Genomic DNA, 18493 nt, shown 5'->3' with positions numbered 1-18493 from the left:
CGTTTCGAGGCGGAGGGTCACAAATGCTACATCCTCAGCACAGCTAAAAAGTACAATGAGACCTACAAGTTAAACAACACCGTCCTGAAACAAGTCGACGATAACCCATACCTTGACATCACCTTCTCAAAGGACTTGAAATGGGGGAAACACATTAACAAAATAACCCAAAAGGCAAGCTGCACCCTCGCGTTTCTCCGCCGAAATCTTAGCCACGCCCCAACGTCATGCAAACAAAACGCCTACCTCGCACTTGTGAGATCACAATTGGAATACGGAGCAGTTGCCTGGGACCCCTACCTGAAAGAGGATATTCAAAAACTTGAGAGAGTCCAGAGACAAGGCGCCCGGTTCATAACTGGGAACTATAAGAGCAGAACCCCAGGATGCATGACAAAAATGTTAGAAGAAAGAAATCTCACCAGCCTCCAACAAAGAAGAAAAGAAACCCGTCTGTCATTCATGTTCAAGATAATAACAGATCAAATACCATCAATAAAGGTAGACTCCTTTTTCACGCCACGACCAAACAAAAGAAAAATCCGAGCACTCACTTTCGCCAACCACATAACCGAAAACCCCATTGACAGATACGCCACAAACAATTCGAACTGCTTCAAAATCCCACAGACAAGAACACAAAACTACAGAAATTCTTTCTTCATTAGAACTCTCTCGGAGTGGAATGGGCTGGATGAACTGGTCATCATGGCACCACACCTAAACGATTTCAAGGCCCGACTGACATGGGCCCGCGCCCAATGAGGACGCCGCTGAAATACAACCAGACCATTGGTTTCTTCAGCGCCCACCATACAGATACGGATACAAGTTAGAACTCTTCTGATGTCTTCATCATATTTTCTGATAATTTTGCCATAAAATTGCCAAGTTTTAATATCTAATTCCACGTATTAAGCGAGATACAGGCACAAACCCGAATAAAACGCAGAAAAAGCGTCCCATATTTTCCGTATTTTTTTCTCTTTGTGAGTCATCCAAATAAATGACATCTTTGAAACTGCATAACTTTGTTATATTATTATATTAATGGATTTTCAAAATTCAAAAAGATTTTTACTCAGTGGTGATAGGGCTTTGATTTAAGATTAGTATTTCCTACAAAAATAGAAAACAAAAATGTTCATAGTCATTGCTACCTTTTGCTTTGCTTTTCTCTTGTCATTTTCTTTGTAAGTCTAGAATTTGCATGTCTATTCCATCATCTTGTTACTGTCTTTTAAAAGTGCCACAAGCACCGTAAAACCCTAACAAAAGGACTGTTTGAAGTGCATTATGCTACCACCAAGTTAGTGTTATAAATGTTAATGAATCTACCGCCTGACCGCTTAAACTCTGAATTCACTAACTACGTACCAAACAAGAAAAAAAAAAGACAAAAGCAAAACAAAACAAAACTACACAATATAAAAACAAAACGAAACAAAAAACAAAACAAAATGACAAAACAAAACCACCCCCCCAACCCCCCCCCCTCCCAAAAAAAACCCAACAACAACAAAAAAACAAACAAACAGAAACAAAACAATACAAAATAAAATCAAACCAAACCCCCCCTCCCCCCCCCCCCTCCCCACACACACTACAAAATTGCCAAACAATCAAAAAAAACAAAAAAAAAAAACAAAAAAAAAACAACAAAAGAATACGAAACAAAATTAGAGCATTTAAAACATAGCGCACTCACAACACTTCACGCATTCTCATGACCGGGTGGCCATCGTGGGACTTGTGGGATGCAGCCTTCACAAATGGTACCGCCACACATCTCAGTCATCGGCTTTCTCTGTCAACTCATTCAATCCTAGAGATTTTTGCTACTTTCAAAATTGGAAAAAATGTATTTTTATTCAACTGCCATTAAAATGCAAAAACTAAGCTTTGATGCTACGCCTAGAATTTGTTTCTGAAAAAAAAGTATTAAATAGGCATGGGGTAAAAGTAACCCGGGTAAACTACGGATACAGTCGGTGTTAGGATTGAGTGAGTTAATCCTGTCCATTCCTTAATGTCATCCAACCACATTTTCCTTTGTCTTACACTTCTCTGTTAACCTTCCACCTTATCTTGCATAAACGTCTTGGTAAGCTGTCATGTCTGTCTGACCAGATGTCCAAACTATGCACGTTTCTGTCTTTTAACCATTGCAAGCAATGGTCCCTGTCTTCCCGCCAACTTTTCAAATCTTCAAGAACATCCTTATTAGTTTTATGTTCCAGATACGAAACCTGGGTGGGGTTCCTGGCCTCCCATAGAGGGCAGGGAGGTACTTACTGTTTTCTACCTCCCTATGACTTGTTTTCCAACATGCTTTCTGTCTTTGTCTTGGAATGAGATTACTTGGTTTTGTCCTGGCCCTGGCCCTGACTGGGAAGGGAACGGTCAAATGCATAGTTATTGTTTTGTAAGATGATATTTTGTCTTCTAAATAATCTCTCTAATGTATTATTATATTTGTTATTTTGAATGTATAATGTAAGCATTTGAGTGCATTCCTCTTTGTTGGATTTTGTGCTTGTGTCCGGATGAGACTTTTAGGTGATCTCAAACTAAGTACATTGGTGGTATGCTCTTGGAATCTACATCTGATCCCTATTTGTTCCCAGTTCCCCTATGTCTTACTTTTTCTTTGGTGCTTTAATTGTAATTCTCGAACTTTTGACTATCCCATTTTCTTCCTTTTTACTGGCGCTGATATAACCTAAATGTGTTGTAAGCGCCGTAAAACCCTTAAAAACAAACAAATGAAACTCGTAGGATTTTCCTGTAACTCTTGCTCTCGAACACATTGATTCGCCTCTCTACTAGTTCCGCACTCTTTGTCCAGGTTTCACAACTAACCATAATAATATAGTAGCACGTATAGTACAAGTTACCATTACAATCTAAATTTTGAGTCAAAGCCATGGCCGACTAGAGTACTATAATTACGTCATGGTCAAAGCTCATCTGGGTTTTCCAAATCTTGTTGAGTTTCGCCATTACCACCGTCGCCATGCCTATCTTTGATTATACTCGTTTGTGCGGCTATGTGGTCTAGTGGTATGGCACTCGCTTTCGTATCAGAAGGTACTGGGTTCAAGCCTCGCTCGGCGCATAGTTGAGTCCTTGGAAAAGACTATTTACTCACATTCTCACATCGTATTCAGGTGTAAAATTAGTACCTGGCCGTCAACAGCGTTGTCTCTGTCCGAAAACAGGCGTCATGTCACGTCCTACATGTTAAGTGTTGCTGTTGCCAGTGACCCATTGTAAAGCGCTTTGCGCACATTTAGTGGATATTGCGCTGTATAAAAGCTCATTTTTTCTGTATAAAAGCTCAATCCCCGGCCAGCAACACTCCAATAGATTTATGGTTGTAACCTGCAGCTGTAGCGTCTCGTCATTTGGGTGATATTAGTTTTGACATCACCTCGGCTGTTGACTTGAATCTGCGATTTATCCGTGTTGATTTCCATACCATACTTAGATGCCGCTTGAATGAGGCGGTTACTTAGAGACTGTAATTTTTTCCACTAAACGTGCTCAAGGCACTTTACAAGGTGTCCAAAAGCAACATACATGACTCATTTAGGCGATATTGATTTTACTAATATTACAATTTTTTATTCGCCAGGGAAAACGCTGTTAACGACATGGTACTCATTTTTTTACATGAGTGCGGTGAGAAAATATTAGTAAAAAGCCTTCTCCATAGAGTCAACTATGCGCCGCTCCGAGTGGGACTCGAACCCAGAACCTTCCGATCCGAAGGCGTGTGTCATCCCACAAGACCACATAGCCGCCGACAAAAAAATTACCCCCCCCCCCCTTCTCACTAAAATAGATTCTAAGATATACATAAAAGAATAGGACAACCTCATCAAAAACCAAAGGTACTCGAAGATATCACAGTAATCCATGTGTTTATTTGTAATAAATACAGTGGAATCGCAATGAATACAACACAGCCATAAATATTGGTCGACTTTATCCTGTATCAATGGACCATAATTATCTTGATAAAGAACAGACAATTTTGGAACAACAAGCGGTTTTGACTTTAAGCAAAAGTTGACTTTATGCGGATTCAACTATAACAAATTTTAGGAGCACATCAAATGATAAGTGAATGTTTAGACATAAAGATAGTAAACAATAAATAGTTAACACGGAACATTTCAGGCTCAAAACCCTTCTGCAGTCAACAACAAGAACATTAAAAAACAACAAATTATCGTTGTTAAAAAAAAAAAACCCGTCTCATTCTATGATAGTTGAGCTTTTATTTTTGGAGCTTTTTCTATAGCGCAATGTCCACTAAACGTGCTCAAAGCGCTTTACAAGGATTTTTTTTGTTTGTTTGTTGCTTTAGGTCTCTTCCAACACAATTGAGGTTATATGAGAGACCGCTGAAACAAAAAAAACAAGCAATCTAACAAAAATAGTACAAATGTAAATCAAAATCATAACCTAAAAATATCATAAGCTAAATTACAAATAACCAAGAACAAACAGGCAGAAGATTTACAGAAAAAAAATAATCCCCTGTCAAAAATACAATCACAAACCAAAGAAGCAGGATAGGCTAGTAAAGAGAAGAAGAAACGACATCACTATCGGATCGTACACCCATGCGAACATCATAGGTATATGATTCAAGGGTGATGCTCCCATCCAACCACCCACCTTTACAAGGATTCCCTGGCCAACATCAACCCTTAACATGTATGACGTGACATGACGCCTATTAGGCGATATTACAATTGTTTCGGACAGAGACAACGCTGTTAAAGACCAGGTACTCATTTTACACCTGAGTACGGTGAGAGAATGTGAGTAAAGAGCCTTTTCCAAGGACTCAACTATGCGCCGAGATAGGCTCGAACTCAGGACCTTCCGATCCGAAAGCGAGTGTCATACCACAAGACATATATAGCCGCACATATATAAGTTATACCAACACATCAAGTAAACAAGAAAAAAAAAACTTCAGCTTTTTTATAGCGCAATATCCACTAAACGTGCTCATGGCGCTTTACAAGGGGTCCCTGGCCAACAGCAACACATAACATGTAGGACGAGACATGACGCCTGTCAGGCGATATTACAAATTTTTGGGACAGAGACAACGCTGTTAACGGCCAGGTACTCATTTTACACCTGAGTACGGTGAGAGAATGTGAGTAAAGAGCCTTCTCCAAGGACTCAACTATGCGCCGAGCGAGGCTCGAACCCAGGACCTTCCGATCCGAAAGCGAGTGTCATACCACTAGACCACATAGCCGCACAAACAGGCTAAAATGTATTTTCCTCAGTTGTTTTCATAATTGACGCGGCCATTTTGGGTTTTTGTTTATACAATTAAATTACATATTGGCTTCTCATCAAAGGCGAAAAATATTAGCAGCCTGCAATACGAGTATCAGGATTCAAGAGACAAAAAGTGGTAAGACAAACTCAATTAATATAGAGTATATGGTTGAGGCGGAGTGTGGTGGAGTGGAGTTGAGATTTAGTACGATGGGGTTGAGCGGTGATGTTGATCTGTGTTGCGGTGGTGTTGAGCGGGGGGTGGTGCGGTGGAGCCGAACTTAACTGCGTTGAGGCTAGTTGAGTTAATGGGTCTGTGGTGAGGTGAATTTGAGTTTAACTACTTTGAGGTTGAGTGAGCTGTTGTGAGGTGGAGTTGAGCTTAATTGCGATGAGGTGAGCTGTGGTGAGGTGGAAAGGAGCTTAACTGCGTTGAGGTTAGTTGAGCTTTGGTGAAGTGAATTTGAACTTAATTACTTTGAGAATCTTGATCTATGATGAGGTGGAGTTGAGCTTAACTCCGTTGAGGTTATTTGAGCTGTAGTGAGCTGAATTTGAGTCTAATTTCTTTGAGTTTATTAAGCTGTGGTGAGATGGAGTTGAGCTCCACTGCTTTGAGGCTAGTTAGGCTAGTGGTGAGGTTGAGTTGAGCTTAATTGGAATGAGCTTGTTGAGCTCTGGTGAGGTGGAGTTGAACTTAACTTTTTTGAGGTTAGTTGAGCTGCGGTGAACTGAATCTGAGCTTAATTTCTTTGAGTTTGTTAAGCTGTGGTGAGATAGAGTTGAGCTCAACTGCTTTGAGGCTAGTTGAGCTGTGGTGAGATGGAGTAGAGCGGAACTGCTTTAGGTTAGTAGAGCTGACTTGAAGTGGAGTGAGCTTAACTTTTTTTGAGGCTAGTTTAGTTGAGGTGAGGTTGGAATTGAAAACTGGGTTGAGGCGAGTTGAGCTGTGGTGAGGTGGAGTTGAGCTCAACTGCTTTTAGTTTAGTTGAGATAAAGTGAAGTGGAGTTTAGCTTAATTGTGTTGAGGTTAGTGGAGCTGTCTGAGGCGGAGTTGAGCTCAACTGCTCTTAGTTTGTTAAGCTGTGGTGAGGTGCAGTTGGGCTGAAGTGTGGTGGAGTTGAGATTTGTTGCAATTTGAGCCTAAGATTGATTAATCTGGAAAATAAAAGGAATTAGAACAAGGCCCACCCCGATAGGCAAGAGGCAAGCACCCACAATGCACAACGTAAAGGAGTAATCTAGGTCGAAGTCGGAGAAGAAGTCGTCGTAGACTGTGGTGCGGTAGACGATAACGCCGCTGATGGTGAAAATAACTGTTAGAAAAGAAATATAAAGAAGATAAGGAATAATATCATGATTCATGGTGATGATGATGTTGGTGGTGGCTGTGGTGGTGGGTATCAGAAACTACTCACCTCCACATCTCTCTTAACATTCCCTGACCAATCCAAGGATCGAAGTTGACGTCACTCAGCTCTTTGTTATTAGATCAATCAGACTATAAATAAATAAGCATGCGCTCGACTTAGAAACTCACAGCATTGTTACCCGGAAGTATAAAGGACCACACACAAAACTATATGTAACCATGAACTTTTATAGTCTGGTTAATACAGTTTAGTAAGAATTACTCATAAACATGGATGGCACCCCCCATCCCCCCTAAAAAAAAAAAAAAAACCCAATAAAAAACAAAAACAAAACAAAAACACAAAAACAAAAACAAAACAAAACAAACAAACAAAAGAAAAGCAACAAAAAACAAAAGCCTGAGTGACGTCAACTTCGTTCTATCTATAAACGTTTAAGCCTACACACATTTTTGCGTGATGGAATACTAAAATTGGCTGGCAGATGTTGTGAGTATTTTAGCTAAACGCACAGCATCACTCGATTTATAAATAATGAGATGTTTTAACGAGTATCTTTTTGTGTGCAAAACTGTTGATGATAATGTGAAATTGAATGTAAGCTTCAATTTAATTACACAAACAGATAAAAAAAAAAAATTTCGGGTTTCCCCTTTATCAACAAAACAGGATGAATGAAACACCACAGATGAATGAGATAATGTGGTAGTGGCGTAGTTAAGATGAATAAACAAAACAAAACTGTGTGCAAAACTGTAGATGATAAATTCATATTTAACAAGTTAACTGCCGTACTGTGGATAAACTCGTATTTAAACATTTGGTCAGGAAACTCGTCCTTCCGTATATTAATATTGTGGAATCACTCAACCCAGAAGTGTTAAGTGATTAATCAATGTGAGAGAACAACTTATTTCTGAGTATAAGTTAGAGTTTATACAAATATATTGCAACAACATTGTAAATAGGAAGGACAGTATAATATAACTCAAATATGGAAAGGAACAAAGAGTGCATCCTTCTCTACGGCATGCCGCTCTCATATTTGTAAGCACAAATAATATTTTAAACAATGTACTTAATGCATAATAACTAATTTTAAAGCTCACTCAATCCTAGAGATTTTTTCTACTTTTCACAATTGAAAAAAAATGTATTCAAAATGATCATATGCATTGATAGTTTTATTCAACTACCATTAACATGTAAAAACTAAAAACATTAGCTTTGATAATACGCCTATAATTTGTCTCAGAAAAATGTCATATATAGGCATGGGGTAAAAGTAACCCGGGTAAACTAAGGATAGAGTCGGTGTTAGGGTTGAGTGAGTTAAGCTGTAACTAAAGTCGATTAGCTAATAACAAAGGGAAGCAACTCTTTCCTAGTGTTACTATATGTAGCTATAAGTCCATCATAACAACTCCAAGGGTTGAGAGTCTTTGCCGCCTAGATGAGAGGCGTTTAAATCGATCGATATGTGAAGGACGATTTTTCTAGCCAAATTTTAAAATACGTTTTTATTAACTGGTTATGTTACGATAGTTAATGTGGTGCTAACGTTTTGTCAGTTTCAGTTGGATTATTAACTCACTCAATCCTAGAGATTTTTGATAGTTTTCAAAATTGGAAAAAATGTATTAAAAATGAGCATATGCATAGATAAGTTGTATTGAACTGTCATTAACATGCAAAAACTAAAAACATTAGCTTTGATACTACGCGTATAATTTGTCTCAGAAAAATGTAAAAAAATAGGCATGGGGAGGTAAAAGTAACCCGGGTAAACTACGGATATAGTCGGTGTTAGGGTTGAGTGAGTTAAATGGCTCTTTCCTTTCTTTCAATCTCCGCTCCCTTACGTGCACGGTGTATTGTTACGCACAAAAGGCAGAGTTCACTAGACATAAAGATAATGCTCAGGGTGATGATGATGATGATGATGATGATGATGATGATGATGATGATGATGAGGATGATGATGATGATGATGATGATTGTTATTATTATTATTATTATTATTATTATTATTATTATTATTATTATTATTATTATTATTATTATTATTATTATTGGTGTGGTTTGCGGGCTGCATGGAGTCAAGCAAGATACCTCCTGGGTGATAAGCAAAGACTACCGCTGTATCACGCTGCCCTTAGAGAAAAAAAAAACAAAACAACAAAAAGCAAATAATCAACTTACAAGAAAGAAAAGAGAGTCCAGCACAAACACCAGCAGCGATCCCACCAGCTTGTATCTTGCCGATAAGGGCTTGAAGGATTCCTACAAGAGCTACTAAACCAGCCAGATACCCGAACACCAACCCCGAAATGATCAAACCTCGAGTTGTTTTCAAATCATCATAAGGATCTGCAAGTATAAAAAGAGTTGATGACTGTAAGGCATGTTAATAAACGTTTTGGTGGATCTTTTCAGGCGTTGAGAAGTTGTGACCTTACTTGTCAACAAAGCGTTCGGGACGGACTAGATGCTGGAAATTGAAATTTATAGACACAATAAATATATGAAACTTGGGGTTAATTTATGTTCGCCATGATGGAAAATAAATCCTGTTTCTTGTATTGCAATAAACTCGAAGGTCCTATTTCTTATCAGTTTATTTACAAATTCACTTTTGGGAGTCTTATTCGTCCCAACATATTACCATTTTGAGGCGGAGGGTCACATATAACCACTTATGTTTCAGAAAATTTTAAAAATAATTTTGCATGTGCCACGTGGAATTTGTGAACCTACCTTCCCAAATATCATCCAAATACACACAAACTTTCTCAATGCACATTTGATACAATCCAGCAATGACTTTTAACGATGCGCCTCCTTCGTCCTCACTAATGGTCATGGTTGCCCAATAGTTCGTGGTGAGGCCAACTGTGCATAAAATGTCTCCAACAAAGATGGTCAATGCCCCGACACTGATCACCACCAATAAAAGTCCCGTGGCCATGATTGATTCTTAGTTATACAAAGCTGCTAGAAGCTGTCGACTGTAAAAGGTAATAAACAAAAATGAATATAGCAACTTAACCCTCTCCTTACCATCAATAGAAAAATCGTCAGTTTTGCTACGATACAACCAACATTTTTTTCATTCTGATTTCTTTTGTAAATCACAAAATTCAAAGAAACTTTTTCGTTATAGCTTTAAAAGAATGACACTGTGTTGTAGAGCTCATTTTGTTGAACAATATTATGTATAGAATGTACTCGTTGCTTTTATGTTTGAGTAAGAAAGATCTATTTTTGTGTCGGCTGCTCTGAAGTTTTGGAGAAATTTCTGAAATCTCTGGTAAGGAGAGGGTTAAAAAAAAGAACAAAATACCAAACACGGAATATTTTGGACTCAACACCCTTCTTCAGACAACAACACAAAAACAATGAAAACATAAATTAAATACATTACTTGTGCGGCTATGTGGTCTAGTGGTATAACACTCGCTTTCGGATCGGAAGGTCTTGGGTTCGAGCCTCGCTCGACGCATAGTTGAGTCCTTGGAAAAGACTCTTTACTCACATTCTCTCACCGTACTCAGGTGTAAAATGAGTACATGGCCGTTAACAGCGTTGTCTTTGTCCGAAAAATTGTAATATCGCCTAACAGGCGTCATGTCTCGTCCTACATGTTAAATGTTGCTGTTGACCAGGGACCCCTTGTAAAGCGGTTTGAGCACGTTAAGTGGATATTGCGCTATATAAAAGCTCAATTTTTTTTATTATTAAAAACTCAGATCGACGAAAGAGAAAAATTCGATTTTTTAATGGTAATATATTTTGACTTGTTTTTTTTTTTGGGTGAAGAGTTTTGAGGCCGAAGTGTTCCGTGTTTGGTATTCTGTTCTTTTTTTAAAGCTGCTAGATTGATTCTTAAGCTGGTTGTGTGGTAGATATCGGTGTAAGATGAATGCTGGTTTGATTAAAGAGGTCATTTCATAAAGATAAAGAATAGACACTTCGATAACCACGCCCCTCGGACAGTCATCACAATTTAAACAATGGCAGTGATTGGTAAATAAAGCGAACTACATTGGCTGGAACTCTTTCCTTACCAGCTATTTGTAGAATTTCCCCCGAAAATTCACACCCTCCCAACACAAAAATAGACTTTTCTTACTCAAACAAAAAAGTAAAAAGTGAGCTCTTCAACATAGTGTTAAGTATTTATAGTTGTAATCAAAGCATTTCTTTACATTTTGTGATGTACAAATCAGAATAAGAAAATTGTCGGTTTCATCGTAACGAATGTGACGATTTTTCTATGGTTGGTAAGGAGGGGTTACTGTCGATGGTATGTGTCTAATTAAAATACACACAATTCTACTGCTTGATAAATAGAACTAACATAGAAAACCTTATGTAAACTTAAACGTTCTGATCGAGAAAATTGTGTAATTAGTCACCCAATGGTCAGAGTGAGGTCGATTTCATTCACGTTACTGTTTACAAACAAACAACCATGTTTCTCCGAGCACGTGTGATGGTGTGTCTCAAATTCCATGTTTTGATGGTCAAAAATCAACTGGTTAATTGGATACTGACCTGTTCTGTTTAATCTTAAGTCACTACATAAAAAATCACGACCAAAAAGTATAATAATAACAATAATAATAATAATAATAATATAATAGTAATAATAGTAATAATAATAATAATAATAATAATAATAATAATAATAATAATAATAATAATAATGATACTACTACTACTACTACTACTACTACTACTACTACTACTACTACTACTACTACTACTACTACTACTACTACTACTACTACTACTAATAATAATAATAATAATATCATAATAATAATAATAATAATAATAATAATAATAATAATAATAATAATAATAATAATAATAAATAATAATGATGATGATGATGATGAAGACGATGATGATGATAATCTGAGAATCTATCTGAGATACATATCTCTTTTATCTAAAAAACAAATTTGATCCAAGATTCAAATTTTATACTATAAATTCAAATTTCTGCGTCTAAATCATTTGAATTAAATACCTCTATATATTAGGGGCTAATGAACTATCAATAATAAAATACATTATAATTCACTTTCATGTCTTACTTACAATTCAGTTTTTAGTCTCTGGTTCACTAAAACATAGCACCGGGTTTGGACGATGGGTTACACACAACACATACTGATTTTCACAGGGAAACACCAAGAGGAGGAAACATCATATAGCTAGGGGAATTAGGGACACAAAACACCCGAATTGTGCAAATTAGTGATGAAAGCATGATTTTTTAATGAAAAAAAGTTCGTGCTCTAAGGTTTTAATTGTGATATAGAACCACTTTCTCATTACTCCAAGAGCTTAGATATCATCAATTTAAATCGTGTAAAAATTAACGGTGGTGATGAAACTTGCCGCCTTCACAACGACATTTTGCTTTGGTGTCAAAAGGTCACAGACTACGTCATCGGTACCGAGTACACATTATGTACACTTGCTTAAATCGAAATCGGAAGTATAACTTATCATTTATTCATAACATACAACTTATCAAATTCATTAATTTGCCAAGAGAGTAACATAATTTTCAAAAGTATTTGTTTTTAATCCAAAAGTATAGCAATATGGTTATTTAAATTTTACCGGCATTGGACGCGGAACATGAGATTGGGAAATCGAAGAAAGTTTTGGTGGTCGAATACGAACACGAAATAAAAGAAATATTTTTTTCCCTTTCACATCTTTTGTATATTCCGATAGATTTCAAAGAGTATAATTTGTATTTTCCTAATGTCTTATTAAATTTTAATTATTTGGAAATAATAGACTCCCGCCCATGTGAAGATATCTTTTAACAATGCATCGCATTCTGATTCCGCGGTTGCTAGTTGTGTCGTCTACTTTCGGGTCGGCGAGGTCACGAAACGGTGTCTACTTGAACTCGGTCGCCTTTTACCCACCTAATATAATACTAATGATAATAATAATAATAATAATAATAATAATAATAATAATAATAATAATAATAATAATAATAATAATAACAACAGAACCAACAATAATAATAATAATAATAATAATAATAATAATAATAATAATAATAATAATAATAATAATAATAATAATAATAATATAATAATAATAATAATAATAATAATAACAATAACAACAACAGAACCAACAATAATAGTAATAATAATAATAATAATAATAATAATAATAATAATAATAATAATAATAATAATAATAATAATAATAATAATAACAATAATAATAATAATCATCATCATCATCATCATCATCATCATCGTCATCATCATTAACAGCATACCAAGCACCTAGATATCGCTTAAGCATCACTTTTATGTGTCACACTAATTCAATACTGTTATGTTATTATTGTGGTTTGCGTAATATTATGGTTCAAATCAAATGTCAGGTTGAAAATGTCCGTATCATCATCTGCTTTAATACGATCGTCATGAACCGCCTCAACCCATCACCAACAATCCCGTGATCAAGTCACTTAACCCCGTAAATCATGGCATTGACAATGTACTAAATATTGTACTAACTACTAACAGTTATATAATGGCAGGGTGCAGTATTGAGGTGGATTGGTCAAAATTATTAATTTGTCAAGAGGTAAAAAAAATAAATATTAGAATTCCCAGCTCTGTCAAAGCGGAAATATTGTGGTCAATGGTACGCGACTTTTGTAGCGTAGCGTTCCATCAACTATGGTGTTAAGACTTTTAACGGATTAGCAAATGATAGTGACAAGCTAGATTTGTCTGTTGAAGACCGCTCTGAGGATACACTGGTCCTGAAGCAAAATGATACCAAATGGAACAAATTCGGTCGCTCTTGATATACGGCCACAGAAAATCAGAAGGATCGCTGTGAAAAATGAGAAATCACAAGAAAACTTGTCAAATTATCCCGATCTAGACAATATTTCATCATCCCACTGTCCAAGGAGGCAGAATATGCGTTTTCCCTCAGATGACGTTATCACAAGAAATAGGACACATTGTATGCTTTGCAACAATAAGATGAAGCTTCCCTCCATTCAATAATGACAAAAAACATGAACGAAAATATCCGCGTGGCTGCAGAAATTATAAACGATGTCCAGATTCTCTCCATATCCTCAAATGGCGATTTTATTGCGCAGGGAGTTCATTATCAGATGATTTGTCATGTCCGTTTTATGAACATAAAAAAATGCTGAATATTACCAAAACAAACAAAGTTCTAGTTTTGCTGTTGCTGAAATTGTTTCTTCTTCTTCCTCTTCCTCATCAAGCTGAAACTTCCTCGGGGAAGGCTCAGCAGCAGCATACCCAATTGTTTTACTGGGAGTTATCCAAATTGTTCATAAGTCGTAGAGTTGAGGGCAGAAACGAGTGAAGATGGTGGTCCACTCTAGTTTGTGGCAACATAAATTTGCCAGGTTTTCTCTTGTTCTGTTGGAGACCGTGTAATGACACCTGACCTGGTTTTCTGACCTTTGTAAAATACATTTAGTTTATTCTTTTCTCTCCTTTGCTTCAATGGGGTGTCATATATATGTTTGAGGATTGTGTTTAACGAAATTTATAGCTTTTTTTTGGATTTATTCTATTTACCTAATTTCGGAGGTGTGATCGGGATCCCATACCTTACCGCTTTACTCGAGTGTTGGTCTAATATAAACTTTATAGCAATTTCTCTTTTATATTTACTATGTAGCCGAAGAGGTTTCTTCTCAAGAATCCCAGGGTGGAGTTTACCTTCCTGCATATGTTTGCAATGCGGTCTTTCCAGGTCAGGCGATTGTTTATCGTTACTCCGAGATATTTTGCTTTGGTGACGTCTTCTAGTGTGTTGTGTACTATCTTTCTTTTGTTGGTAATTTTCTGGAATCAAGGTCCCGATGAAGAATTTCTGAGTCTTTCTTATGCATTATTGCTCTGTACAAAAGGCTGTCATCCGCAAATAGTCTCAGTTGAGTTCCCAGCGACAATCTTTCAGGCAAATCCTTGATGTAGATAATGAACAAGAGGAGACCCAGTGCGGTACCTCGGGACACACCTGTAGTACTGGAGCTGAGTCTGACATTGCTCTTTCAGTTGTTTACGATTAGTGAGAAAGTCCATTATCCAGTCGTGTGTGTTACTCATGATTCCATATCCCGGCAGTTTAATAGGCAGAGTATGGTATTTGACATTATCAAATGATTTACTAAAGTCTAAGAATATAGCATCTGTTTGGAGTTGTTTATTCATGTTTTATTTTAGGTTGTTGCAAGTTGTTATTCGTTGTGTTTCACAAAAGCGCGCCTTTCTGGAGCCATGCCATATATAAAACATTCAAGTATAGAACAGAGCAAAGAGAGAGAGAGAGAGAAAGAAAGAGAGAGAGAGAGAGAGAGAGAGAGAGAGAGAGAGAGAGAGAGAGAGAGAGAGAGAGAGAGTCCATAAATTGTCAGAATTAATCAAGATGTATAGCAAAGAATGCTGTGAAAGAGGTTGCACCCAGTCGTATGTTCACCCAATCAGGTTCAGAGACAGACTCCAGCAGGCCCTACCAGGCCTCGACAGCTAATCTCAGGAAAGGAAACATTTTAGTCTTCAATAAGACAACATATGGTTTTCTTGAACACACTGCCATGGAAAAAGCTGACAACGAGGTATTGGCTTATTTTGCGCCGTTAAAATTTTCAAAGAGATCAGGATAAACTAGAAAAGGCTGCTGTTGAATTCTCTCAAGCCTCCCAAGAAAAATGTGTTCCACAGTCAGTTGTCTAATAAATATGATGTTTGTTGGATCCTAATCATCTAAAAATGTTAATATACGTCACCAAGAAAATCTTTCATTTTCGAAATTAATAGTTACCAACATCACCATAATCCCTATCACTATCACCACCTCATCATCACCATACTCATCATCATCATCATCATCATCATCATCATCATCTTCATCATCACCGCTACCACGATCACCACCACCTCATCATCATCATCCCCACCAACATTATCAATACTACTATCTCCATAATCACCTCATCATCATCATCATCATCATCATCACCACCATCACTACCACTACCACCACCGCCACAGCATCATCATCATCATCATCATCGTCATCATCATCATCATCACCGCTACCACGATCACCACCACCTCAATATCATCCCCACCAACATTATCAATACTACTATCTCCATAATCACCTCATCATCATCATCATCATCATCATCATCATCATCATCATCATCATCATCATCATCATCATCATCATCACCATCACTACCACTACCACCACAGCATCATCATCAACATCATCCTGATCATCATCTTCATCATCGTCTTCGTCACCATCATCACTACCAAGATCACCACCACCACCACCACCTCATCAACATCACCATCATCACTACTATTATCACCACAATCACCCCATCATCATCATCATCATCATCATCATCATCATCATCATCATCATCATCATTATCACCAACATCCCTTCCACCATCATCTTCACCACGATGACGACCAACACAACAAAAGTAAAACCAACACCAGCACCATCTCTTCCTCTCCCATCACCCCCTTCCAGTCATCATAATAAAGCTATACTACCGGCCCATACGGTCCTATATCACATATAGGCACATTTTTAACAATGATAATTATTTAAGCCAAAATAATAACCGCTTAGACGGGCTAAAAATAATATATTTTTAAAGCGCCGAATTGTCAACACATATTTCATGGATTACGCCCCTTTGTTTTAATATAGCTTATATAGGCGGATTTTCATCTCCCTATTTTACACTGTTGGAGGAATTTCTCAATGTGGTTCTATATCAACATCGATTAATAGTGGTCTCAAGTTACTTTGTACCAATTTTGGTGCTTTCATCACTAATTTGCACAATTTTACCCTAATTCCCCTAGCTAATAAAAGATCCAACTAAAACAGTGCCTGCATTCCACAATGCCAGGAAATACTGGGTTTCCTCAAATCGCCTCTTAACTGGACATGGCAGAACTGCATCAAATATTAATGCAGATGGAAACTTGGAAACAGTGATACCTGCCGGAAATATCAGGCAGCCTCAGAGACCAGTGACCACATCGTCTTCCACTGTCCAGTAACTAAACTTGAAGGTGACTTTGGGACCGTCCTTTGGGCGGAGGAAGACTTTCGAAGATGGGTTGACGAAATGAATTTAGAGGTGTAGCCATACGCTACTACTACTACTACTACTACTACTACTACTACTACTACTACTACTACTACTACTACAACTACTACTACTACTGCTGCTACTACTACTACTGCTACTACTACTACCTCTACCACTACTACTACTACTACTACTACTACTACTACTACTACTACTACTACTACTACTACTACTACTACTACTACTACTACTACTACTACTGATTTACAAGTCTGATAAATCAAGTCATTGTTATGGGCTCATTGTTGTAATGGAAAAAAAAACCTCTCAAACCGACGCAAAATATTATCCATTACAACAATGTTAGAACAAGCCCATACATGTGTTAGGTTATCAGACCTGCTAATGTTTTGAAAATCGTATACATACAAATTTTCTCACCTTTAAAGTTCGCTGACCTCAGGGTATAGACGTTGAAATTACATGTATAGGCATGGGCCTTGACTGTGAGGCCTCTTGACTTTACCTTTGCTTTCCAGATGAATTCGTCCCCTTGGACAAACTTGTTACTTGGGTGTGGTTGGTGGTGTTCAACAAAAAACAAAATACGAACCAAAAACAAAAACAAAAACAAAACAAAACAGAAACAACAATAATAGCATAATTTTAACTTTCTGTCAATGACTGCCATTATCCATTAGTGGCGGAATTCGATATCACCCTAACCTGACTTTGGATATCAACTATGTTGACAATGATGATGATGATAATAATAATGACAATTATAATATTAATCCTAGTTAATAATATTAATATAATAATAATAATAATAATAATAATAATAATAAAATAATAATAATAATAATAATAATAATAATAATAATAATAATAATAATAATATACAATATAATAATAATAATAGATATACTACACTATATAATATATACTACTACTACTACTACTACTACTACTACTACTACTACTACTACTACTACTACTACTACTACTACAACTACTACTACTACTACTACTGCTACGACTACTACTACTAATATTATTATTAATAATAGTAATAATGATGATGATGATGATAATAATAATAATAATAATAATAATAATAATAATATAAAATAATAATAATAATAATAATAATAATAATAATAATAATAATAATAATAATAATAATAATAATAATAATGATGATGATGATGATGATGATGATGATGATAATAATAATAATAATATAATAATAATAATAATAACTAATAATAATAATAATAAACAACAACACAAACAATAATAATAATAATAATAATAATAATAATAATAATAATAATAATAATAATAATAATAAATAATACATATGATACTACTACTACTACTACTACACACTATATGTTAAAAATATTAATCAATAAGAATAGATGTCCAATAATCCATAAACCCACCCGCGAAAAATTTACTATGCTTCGCACTTACTCACTAACTGTACACTAACCTCCACTACTCATATCCCATACACCGGATACTCATCTCATCGTTCTATGTATATGTTGTGTTGAGAATATGCTATTAAGTTAACTGCTGTAAAATATCGCGATGTGTGGACGAATCGGCGTCCAGAATG

At 36.3% G+C, this 18493-nt stretch overlaps 1 protein-coding gene across 2 annotated transcripts; it reads right to left on the bottom strand.

The window, feature by feature from the left end:
• Positions 1 to 3909: 3909 nt before the first annotated feature.
• LOC144976846 (uncharacterized) lies at positions 3910 to 17475 on the bottom strand. Of its 2 annotated transcripts, XM_078921354.1 has the most exons (5): positions 17308 to 17444; positions 11796 to 11867; positions 9444 to 9694; positions 8889 to 9056; positions 3910 to 6629 (listed from the first exon to the last, which is right to left on the bottom strand). In XM_078921354.1, the coding sequence occupies exons 3-5, from the start codon at positions 9652 to 9654 to the stop codon at positions 6457 to 6459; spliced, it is 552 nt and encodes a 183-aa protein (XP_078777480.1). In that variant the 5' UTR covers positions 9655 to 9694; positions 11796 to 11867; positions 17308 to 17444; the 3' UTR covers positions 3910 to 6456. The 2 variants fall into 2 exon arrangements, with proteins under 2 accessions (XP_078777480.1, XP_078777479.1); XM_078921353.1 differs by lacking the exon at positions 11796 to 11867 and having other exon boundaries at positions 17308 to 17475.
• Positions 17476 to 18493: the final 1018 nt, after the last annotated feature.

Source organism: Berghia stephanieae, chromosome 7, assembly GCF_034508935.2.
Source record: "Berghia stephanieae isolate SIO BIC M18660-M18661 chromosome 7, UCSD_Bste_1.3, whole genome shotgun sequence".
Classification (NCBI taxonomy): Eukaryota; Metazoa; Mollusca; class Gastropoda; order Nudibranchia; family Aeolidiidae; genus Berghia; species Berghia stephanieae.
The sequence above is the reverse complement of the archived record's forward strand: the minus strand, read 5'-3'. Positions and strand labels throughout refer to the sequence as shown.